Below are 10614 nucleotides of genomic sequence, written 5' to 3'. Positions count from 1 at the left end.
TCAGTTTTTTCACACGTGTTAATCTCTTCCCACTTCAAGTGTCTCCAGATCTCAGATATTTCTCCCTCACAGTCTCTCTCTCACTCCCTGCGTTCAAGCATTCAGATCCCATTCTCAAATTTTTTTTTTAATGGAACGCGTGGGACTGTCACAATTTGATCCATTCTCCGATCAAATTGCGTTTTGTCATTAAAGTCATTTTGTTTTTGCATCTCATCACATCACATCCTTCTTCTCTCCATATTTTCTCAACTTTTTGCTCATAGATTATTCCTATGGCTCTCCAGATCAATGACGGAGCCTCCTCTTCTTTCACTCCCCGATTTATCCATGACGTTTTCTTAAGTTTCAGAGGGGAAGATACCCGCTATAATTTTACAAGTCATCTATATCAAGCTTTATGTGATAAGGGTTTCAACACCTTCATAGATAATGATCTTCGGAGAGGAGAAGAAATCTCAACAGAACTTCTTAAAGCTATTGAATTGTCAATGATTTCAATCGTTGTGTTCTCTGATAACTATGCATCTTCCGGTTGGTGCTTAGATGAACTTGTAAAGATTCTTGAATGTAGGAATAATGGACAGATGGTTCTCCCTGTATTTTACAAAGTGGATCCGTCAGAAATACGTAAACAAAAGGGAAAAGTTGGAGTAGCACTAACTCAACATGAAGAAAAATTGAAGGATAACAAGGAGAAAGTTCAGATGTGGAGGACAGCTTTGACTAAAGCAACTAACTTGTCTGGGTTCCATTACAAGGAGGGGTACGTAACTATTCATTGCTCTTCTATAAGTTATAGAGTTTAATAGTTTTGTTATGGGATTCACACCAAATAAAAGTTATCATTAAATACTAGATTATGAAAGTACCTTGTTTTTCATAGAATCTTCTACTACTACTTTGGTAGATAAGTTATAAAAGTTGATTGTAGAAATTTAAAAAAAAAAAAAAAAAAAAAAAATTTAACGCCATATAAATTTACCAATTATGACTATTGTTGTGTGCTTTTATGACTTACAAACTTTAAAAATCGTCTTCAGTGGATCCAATCATCTTTGGCAAGCCCCAATCTTGAATTAAAAAAAAAAAAAAAAATTCACATAAGAAATATACCAAAGCTCAAAACTACATTAATATGTGTAAAAATTTAATGGTATTTGTCCAGTATTAGTATATTTTAACTCAATTATATATGATCTATCAAAATAACATTTGATCTTTTTTTTTATTCTAAAAAATAATCTATAATTAATTTTGTATTAAAAATTTAATAGCAATTTCTATTTCAATATACATGATCAAAGAGTGTTAGATTGTCCTCTCATTTTGTTGTGAGCTTAATCTTTACTATATTTAGGACAGAAAGTCATCATTTTGTAGTTACAATAAATCTTAGATAAGTATGATAACAAACCCCTCTAAAAACAAGTTGATAAGCTATTGACTTTTGAGTCCCTAACATCTATTTGTACAATCTTGAATTGTTTTTTTTTTTTTTTTTTAATGTTTTTTAAAGTTTGAGTGTTAAATTACATTATGCCTATAATGATAAAGTTCAATTTATTCATGATATGTAAAATCTTGTAAGTAATTGTTCTCCCAACAAATGAATATCATCAATTCTAAAAAAATCATTGATCTCTTGAAGACTGAATGCTAAGTTAAGATAATCAACTTCATTGTATGCTAAGAAAAACCATAAATTAATTCTTTTAATTGATAATCTACTGTAGCTAAAAAAATCTATTCAATAATGACATTCAAAGAAACTTCATTGGATGCTCACTAAAACAATTATTTAACACTTTTAATCGAGAATCTATTGTAGCTCACAAAAAAAAAAAAAAAAAACTACTCACTACTCATGAAATTCAATTGTAAAGTAGTCTTGGAGAGGAATTAATTCCCAAAGTTAAAATGTAACGCATTTGTGAATTAATTCCCAATTATACCAACCCAATTTTAATGATTTAATCAATGAAACCATCAAGTCACCAATCAATAAAGCAAGGTAATAAACAAATAACACCATGATATGGTGAGAAAGTGAAAAAAATAGATACAGAACATCTCAAATGCAATATATATATATATATATATATATATATATAGCAAGGGCAACCCAATCCAAATAGGGCAATTCACTATATGAAGAGAAGTTACAAATCCAATACAAAATCGTTGCCCCTAGACACTACCCATTAGATGAACTTACTGTTCCAACCCACAATAACTTTAGAACTTTTGAACTCTTTATACATGAATGACCCTTCTATGTATATTTTCAATTTGTCTTACTTATTATATGTTTCTTATGCTTTGTGTGTGACAGCTGTATTGAATCTGAAACTCAATTTATCCAGAGAATTATTAAAGAGATATTAGTTACTAAATTGAATCGCATTCAGTTATTTGTTACTAAACACCCAGTTGGAATAGATTCTCGTGCAAATGCTATCGAATTGCTCTTAGATATGAAGTCAAATGATGTTCGCATGGTAGGGATTCATGGTCTTGGAGGAGTAGGTAAGACTACAATTGCAAAGGCTATTTATAACAGAATTGCTAATTTTTTTGAATTGAGTTGCTTTCTAGAGGATGTTAAAGAAAAGTCGGAAACAAATGATGGCATAATCAAACTACAAGAGATGCTTCTTTCTAAGATCTCACGGGGCACATATGTAAAGGTAGATAGTGTACCTAAAGGAATTATTATGATAAAGGAAAGGCTTTGTCATACAAGACTTCTTTTAATTCTTGACAATGTGGTTGACTCAGAAGTGATGGTAAATTTGCTTGGAGAATGTAATTGGTTTGCTCTAGGAAGTCGAGTCATTATAACAACAAGAGACAAACAAGTGCTAAACACTTTTGGAAAAGATCATCCAATTTATGAGCTTAAGGAATTAAATCAATCTGAATCTCGTGAACTCTTCAACCTGTATGCCTTCCAAAAAATTGAACCGGAGGAAACTTATTCAGAAGTTACAGAGCAAATCATACATTATGCCAATGGCCTTCCATTAGCTCTTAAAATAATTGGTTCTGATCTGTGTGGAAAAAGTATATGTGAATGGAAAAGCGCATTGGAAAAGTATAAAAACATACCTCATGAAAAAATTCAAGAAAAACTCAAAATAAGCTATGATGGACTTGGAAGGGCTGAAAAGGATATTTTTCTTGATATTTCATGTTTCTTCAAGGGATTAAAGAAGGATTATGTAGTGAATATATTAGACGCTTGCAACTTATATCCTGATTATGGAATTAGAAAACTTATTGATAAGTGTCTCATAACTGTTGGTCAATCTGGCAATTTGTGGATGCATGACTTGCTTCAACAAATGGGGAGAGAAATTGTTCAACAAGAATCAAAAGAGCTTGGAGAACGTAGCAGGATATGGTGTTTTGAGGATGCTGAAGAACTACTAACTACAAATATGGTATAAGTTCTTTTGCATCTCTTTTTTCTCCCAAATGAGTTTTTTCTATTTATTTTTTTTCCTTTTAATGTTGAAGAAAATTTAAGTTTATTGGTATACATTTGTTTAATTTTTAAAATTTTTTATAGTTCTATTATTTAGTTTAACTAATGCTTTGTCCAATTAGGGATCAAGTAAAATTCGGGGAATTATGTGTTGCTCACCTCACCCGATAAAGATGCAAATAGAAGCTAAAGTTTTTGAAAAGATGGTAAATCTCAAATTTCTAATAGTTCGTAATGTACACATTTGTGAAGAACTCGAATATCTCCCCAACGGGTTAACGTTGCTTCAGTGGCCTGAATTTCCATTTTCCTTGCCATCCAAATATTATCCTCGACAACTTGTTGAACTTGAGATGCCAAGAAGTCTTATTAGATTGGAGACAACATTCAAATTGGTATGAGTATTAGTATTTATAAATTATAATTTCTTTAAATTATATTTGAATGGTCTAAAATAATTTTTTTTTTTTTTTCTTCTACAGGGAATCCAACTAAAATATTTAAAATATATCAATCTCAAAGGGTGTGAGTCCATTACAAAATTACCTGAGTTGTGTACCCCAAGCCTAGAAACATTGAATCTTTCCTATTGTCAAAATTTAGTTGAGGTTCATGAGTCAGTTGGATTTCTTGATAAGCTTCAGGTATGGGATCTCCAAGGTTGTGGAAAACTTCAAACTCTTCCAAACAACCTCATGTTGAAATCTCTTGTGGAATTTGTTCTTAGGGACTGCTTAATGCTGGAGAAGTTTCCTAATATTCATCCAGAAATGAAATGTGATAATTTAAATTTACGTGGGAGTGGTATTCGAGAGTTGCCATCATCAATTAAGTATCTCACTGGGCTTCATGGCTTAAACTTAGAGGATTGCGAAAACCTTAGGTATCTTCCCGATGACATCTATAAATTACAACATCTTCTTGGACTATATATTCCCACTGCCAAATTGAGACAGACATACAATTATTTGGATGGCTTTTCCAAATATGGGTTTTTGAGGTTGACGTCCTTGAGTTTCAGGGGCAATAAAAATATAATTGAATTAGATTTTTTGATGAAACCTGAGTACTTCCCCGTATTGATTTCTCTAAATCTATCTGCAACTAATATTGTTAGCATCCCTGAAAGCCTTAGCAGATTTACTTCATTAGCGATCCTTGATATACAACATTGCAAGCAGCTTCGGGAAATTCCAAGGCTTCCACAATCGGTAGAAAATGTGAATGCAAGCAAATGCTATTCGTTGAATCCACAATCATTAAGCACATTATTGAATCAGGTTTCTCCCTTGTTTAAGTTATAAAGAAACAATTTTTGTTACTTTCTTCTAGATTGGAGATTCAATTTATTGAATTTGCTAATTGCATGCAGGTTGGAGAAATTTTAGGGATTTTACCTAATAAAGCATGTAAAGGAGCAAGAAGTAGGATATTAATGGATCCACAAACATCATCAAGCGAATTATTGAACGATGGTAAATTTGATATTATACTACCAGTAACTGAGATTCCAAAGTGGTTGAACTTAAACCATGAAAGTGATAGAGATGTTGTATCATTTTGGGTTGGTCGCAAATTTCCAAATATTTTTTCTGTCTGTTTTGCTCTTGGACCGGCGAACTATCCACGGATGTCTTCCTGTGAAGTTTTCCTTTCCATCAATGGGTGTGAAAAAAGGCTCCTTACAGCAACTCCTATATATGCAGATGAATTATCCGACGATCTGTGGATATTTTCTTTATCTAATTACGAATTACAGGAACGATTGAATGAGTCAAACCCATCTGAACAAAATTATGTTGAGGTAATATGTGAAATTAAGGATCGTTTGGTTGTGATGGATCGGGTTAAAAACCATCCAAGAAGGTGGGGGGTACGTGTAGAGTGCATCTGTTGTTCCCAAAAATCTGATGTTTTTCACTTGCCGAGTCCCAGTGCTAGGCATAATTGTTGTGGCTCTGATATGAATCAATGGGCTGTCAACAATGGAGGAGATTCTGGACATCTATGTGGACGGCGAAGAAGAAACCATAGACCAACCTATGCCAGACGTCGTCAAAAACACTACCTGTCCCACTTCGGATGGCTTCGAATCCGATTCCGACTCTGGAAAAGGAGCTTTCGTCCAACCCTTCCAACTGCAATGCTCATGTCCAGGTACCTTCTTTTTTATTATTCACTCTCTCTGTTTGAAAAGCCAAAGAAAATGAAACAAACTAGTTCTGTGTGTTTTTTTTTTTTTTTTTTTTTTTTTGGTTGGGAAACTCAAGGGCTTCGAGGGAAATGGAAGAAGATTCAGGGCTTTCAATGGCCCACTCTTATTTCAATGATGGTTTCAACTCCAAGTTGTATCCACCGTCAAAGAAGGCAAGAAAATCTTGATTGAACTTCGATGCCAAGGTATGCCTCCTTCTATAGTTGCATTTTTGGATTCACATCTTTGGGTACTTCTCTTTCTATTTCTCTCAATTAAATGCTCAATTATAGGATTGTTGCTCAAGTATTTATTGCAAACACTTGAATCAGTAAGGATGACAGAGCCACAACTTCAACATTGTTGGGTTGATTTCCGTAGCTGTTGATGAAAGCAATTCCTCTTACATATGAGATTTTTTCCCTAGGATCCTCTGTTCTGGTATTTTGATGACTTCGTAAATGATGGAGCTGGGTACAGATATAAGTCTTTTCTTTGGTACTTGATGTCCTTATTTTGCAGACATTTGAATTAATCTCTATATCTGTAGTTCTGTACCTATGAACAAGTCTTCTATCCCTTTGAAGACCATAGCTCTGTAACCATTTCATGTCTCACCTACTTGCAAATATGTTGTGAATAAATTTAGGATTACCTCCAACTAGTTTTATTATAGTAATTTTCTATGGTTCTTTGGCATTCTCTTACTTATTTCACTTGGAGTTATTGATATATACAAATTCAATTTTGAATATATATATTGTAATTACAAAAAATATCACCTTAAAAACTTATTATTGGAATGCCTTGTAGAGAAAAGTAAACATTGTTCTTGAACAAATAGTTATGCTTGTATATCTTGTACAAACAATATACATGGGTTTAACTTTCTTATAAATAAAAATATTGTGAAGAAGAGGTCATTTATGACCAATGAGCTATAGCTCAATTGGTACTTCCTCCTCTAATAATAATGGAATGGAGGGTGAGGTCATGGTTTCAAAACTCAATAGGTTTGTACTTACCTGTAAGTGAAAAAAGGTTTATTGTTGCATTTGTTTTTCCTTTCCCGTTTAATTAATTTTTCACTTGTTGTAACCAATGACTAAGTTAAAACATCAAGTACATACTTAGCAAAAAGACAATATCAAGTAAATACTTTGCAAAAAGAAAATCTCATGTATATGTGTTAATTTTGCATTGTAATGTTCCCTCCCAGTTCAATATACTCATACATTTAAAAAAAAAAATTACTTGGACTATGATTTTTCAGTTAAATGTCCTTTTTATAAAAAAATTATTTTATGCCACTCACAATTAATGCACGTTTTGTAAATGTCAAAAATTCTTAAATCAGAATTACTAGGGCACAGTGGTGCAACTTCACAATTTAGGCACTAGTTTCTAGTTGGAAGATGCAAGAATTGTGGTTTCACTCTCAAGTTTGATTGTGCCTTGAATCCGCACAATCATTCCAAGAATGTTCACTGAAGGATTTTCACCATGTATTGCAGCCCATGATGAATCTATGCAAGCATTGTTCAATGTGATACAGAGCTTCTTAATGATATTGCATGTTCCGAATAATTTGAATTATATCTGAATTATTCTTTTGTTTAAAAAAAAATCTCTCTCCTTAGATGGTTTTTTTCTCTTTGCAGTTAAAGTTTTGAGCTTGTTCTATACAATTTACAAAAAAAAATGCATCAGGTGTTATTACAATTATCTGTCATAAGCTAGGAAGCACAGACACGGACACAGGTACGGGTACAACATGGCGACACAAATAATTTTTGAAAAATTATAGCATGAAACGGCTGGTACAAAACAGATACAACACGGGTACAACACCTTAAATGAAGTGTCCTTACTTCCTAGGTCATAAGTAAGTTCTAATCTTCACCCTACTTCTACATTTAAATGAGCATAAAATACAATATATCTCTTGTAATTGATGTGGAAAAAAAAGGATGTTATCTGTAACATTAAAATAAATATTCCTCGACTTTGACAAGGTACAAATATATTAAGTAAAAACTGGGAATTTTTACTCTTATCATGGCATGAAGGGAGTATATGTTTTCTTAGTTCTTGAAATTGCTTTTCCTACATTCAGGCTGGGGCCAGGGCTGCTGATTGCACAGTGAGGTAATTGCTTTAAAAAATGATGCAATGTGCAAGCAATGCATATCTTGACGTCTAAGAAAGGTATAATTTGATTTGCTGTTGGAATTTGTCATTAAATTTTTGCATCATGAGTCATCCCTGATTATGCGTTTGACAGCCACTATATTAATAATGTAATGGACTTAATTATTAGCTTAATTGGCCACAAACACACACATAGGTACCTTGTTAATGTTATTACTTACAAGTGTTAGAACATTCAAACAGAAACAGATTAATGTTATCATCTTATTTTCCCATGATCTGCCCATGTTTGTGTGTGTCAGCAGTGACGTATCCATGGCCCTTGTTCTTGTTCATGCTGCATAAATTCAAAGTTGAAAAATAAGGTTCAGAGATATTAGAATAAAAAAAAAAAATAAAAAATAATGTGGTTTCTGCGTTTTGATTAAGTTGTTTTAATTCTATTGTTTTCTGCATTATAATTTTATGATTCTATCTAATTCTTTTCTTTCTCAAACATAAATCAAACTAAATTTTGGGTGGTTCTATGGAGTGGTTGATGATCCTTATGGTGGTTTTTCATTGCAGAGAACAAATCTTTTCAAAAGGTATGTTTCCATTAACAATAATTATGAGTTTATAAAATCTTTTTTTAGATGCTTACAATTTATTAATCTTTTATTGGAGAGCCTCACTTGGGATTATGATTCTAAGTATTTTTTTTGAATAAGTGGGATTATGATTCTAAGTATTGAAAGCAATGGCACAGCTTTAAGGATGCTACTCCTAGCTTCCTTGCAAATATTACTATATTACTGGAACAAATTTGTGTCAAATTCTGGATGACATGAGACAATGCGGTTACAGCGTTCAGGATTGGTTATGATTATGCACACACAATTTAGACTAATAGTTATAATTAAATAGTAATAACAAAAAAGAACCTTGTGGTCTTCTAGTATTCTGTCTTTGATTGGATTCTTGTAGTCAGCCCTGTATCAGAATATTAAAATAAATAAGCTTTGGCTTGAGCTGTTGTTACCTTGAGTGTATAAAAGGTGCTAATGACTTCACGAGTAGTGAGCTCTTAATCATTTCTGACCTGCTAAAAGTATCTTATCATACTAGTGAAGACATCTGATCAGGAATGACGGTTGGATCTTAATCTTTCAAGCAATTGGTTGAACAATATTTGCACCACAATCATCAAAGTCGTGTCTTGAAGTCTTGAAGTCATGATTTTAGTTAAAGAAGTTTTGAATTGAAATCATAACTTCAAAGCACCACTTTAATTTAAAAGTTGAATTGCATGTAATAGGATAGTGTGTAATAGGATAGTGTGGGATAAATATTGCCCGACATTGAAACTTGAGTTGCTAAAAGTAATGATGCCTAAATAAATAGACTACAATTATGATACTGATTTCTAATTTTCAACCCCAAATTGAGATTTAGGGTATTGCACCTAATGCAATTCCTCTCAATGGTTGAGACTGAAAGTTGAAAAATGCAACTTTCAATCTCAACTATTGATGAAAAAAAGTTAAGAGAAGTAAAAAGTGAAAGGTAAAAAAAAATTTGTAAGAAGAAAGGGAGGAATTGCAACTGATCTGAATCCTGAATTAAGGAGTGTATCACTACCCCTAGATTCTTGATAACAATTAACGGAACTTTGGTGGATTATTTCAGTGGGGGTAAACAGATTTGGTTTGCAACATCTTTATTAATAGACAAAATTGCAAAATGTTTGGAGTAATTTTGATTTTACTCTCTAAAGTTTCAAATTTGATTTGCACCCCTAACATTACTTATTGATTTGAAAAAGACACTTCTATCTATAATTGTTAATGAGCTGTCTGTTAAGTGCTAACTAAGCTTAAAACAATGTAATCTTTTACTTTTAACAATATATACTTTGTTGAATGTAGGTATGAAGCTTTTTATCAAGCAAGAGGAAACACAAAACTTTCTGCTATATGCTGTGAGTTGATTTGGATGGCACGGAAGAAGCTTAATTATCAGAGGGTCTCACCCAATAGATCCAAGGATGCTTGCCAAAAAAAAAAAAAAAAAAAAAACGATTTTTTTTTTTTTTTTTTTTTTTTTCTTCTGAGGGGGGAAAAAAAAATTCGAATTTTCATACAACACCAAGCTAAGAATGCATGAAGGTTGGTGGGTTTACAAATTTTTAACCACAAAGGTGATAGCTCTAAATGTACCTTGATCCGATCAGCTACTCTTGGGCGATTCCTCATTGGTCCATTGATTCTATCCTAGCTAACATTGGTGTGGCTCTTAGGGCCCTCGTTTAGTAAAAGATTTTTAGTAACGCTGTTTGAATTTTTTGGAAATACGTGTGGGTAAAGAAGTGTGTTTAAACACGTGTAATGATATTTAAATACTGAAAACTATTGTTTAAACAACGGTAACAAACACGCTCTTAGTTTTTAGGATATCAATCATGTTGCCTTTGGCCCATAATTTGGCTAGGTGGGCTTCCTATGGCCCTTTTGAGGGAAGGATCACTATTTCCTTGGTGCTCTCATTTCATATAATTTTACGAGTTCAGGTCCCATATTCATTGTGTGGGTGTATCTATTTTCTTTAATTTATTTTAATAATGTGAGAGAGAGAGAGAGAGAGAGAGAGAGAGAGAGAGCTACATCAATAATGGCCATACATACACTTGGGTAGGTGGGCCTCCAATGGCCCTTTTGAGGGAAGGATAGCCATCTCCTTGGACCTTGGTGCGTTTGGGTAAGGGAGATTGATGTGATCTCTTCCTTGTGTGGGTGTACCT

At 32.9% G+C, this 10614-nt stretch overlaps 1 protein-coding gene across 10 annotated transcripts; it reads left to right on the top strand.

The window, feature by feature from the left end:
• On the top strand, positions 1-10295 carry LOC126694148 (TMV resistance protein N-like). 10 transcript variants are annotated; one of them, XR_007645608.1, is made up of 10 exons: positions 1-766; positions 2336-3446; positions 3613-3885; positions 3973-4770; positions 4863-5647; positions 5761-5890; positions 7346-7569; positions 7801-7892; positions 8403-8422; positions 9743-10295. XR_007645608.1 is itself a non-coding variant. In XM_050390232.1 (7 exons), the coding sequence occupies exons 1-6, from the start codon at positions 276-278 to the stop codon at positions 5870-5872; spliced, it is 3570 nt and encodes a 1189-aa protein (XP_050246189.1). In that variant the 5' UTR covers positions 1-275; the 3' UTR covers positions 5873-5890; positions 6017-6166. The 10 variants fall into 10 exon arrangements, 2 of the variants coding, with proteins under 2 accessions (XP_050246189.1, XP_050246187.1); XR_007645612.1 differs by lacking the exon at positions 7346-7569 and having other exon boundaries at positions 7801-7893; positions 8366-8422; XR_007645607.1 differs by having other exon boundaries at positions 7395-7569; positions 7801-8422.
• The last annotated feature ends 319 nt before the right edge of the window (positions 10296-10614 follow it).

Source organism: Quercus robur, chromosome 8 (genome assembly GCF_932294415.1).
Source record: "Quercus robur chromosome 8, dhQueRobu3.1, whole genome shotgun sequence".
Lineage (NCBI taxonomy): Eukaryota > Viridiplantae > Streptophyta > Magnoliopsida > Fagales > Fagaceae > Quercus > Quercus robur.
The sequence above is the reverse complement of the archived record's forward strand: the minus strand, read 5'-3'. Positions and strand labels throughout refer to the sequence as shown.

Coding starts and splice junctions, on each gene's coding strand:
- LOC126694148 (XM_050390232.1), top strand. CDS start 276: ATGGCTCTCCAGATCAATGACGGAGCCTCCTCTTCTTTCACTCCCCGA. Junction 3,886..3,972: donor TGGAGACAACATTCAAATTG/GTATGAGTATTA, acceptor TTTCTTCTACAG/GGAATCCAACTAAAATATTT. Junction 5,648..5,760: donor ACTGCAATGCTCATGTCCAG/GTACCTTCTTTT, acceptor GGGAAACTCAAG/GGCTTCGAGGGAAATGGAAG.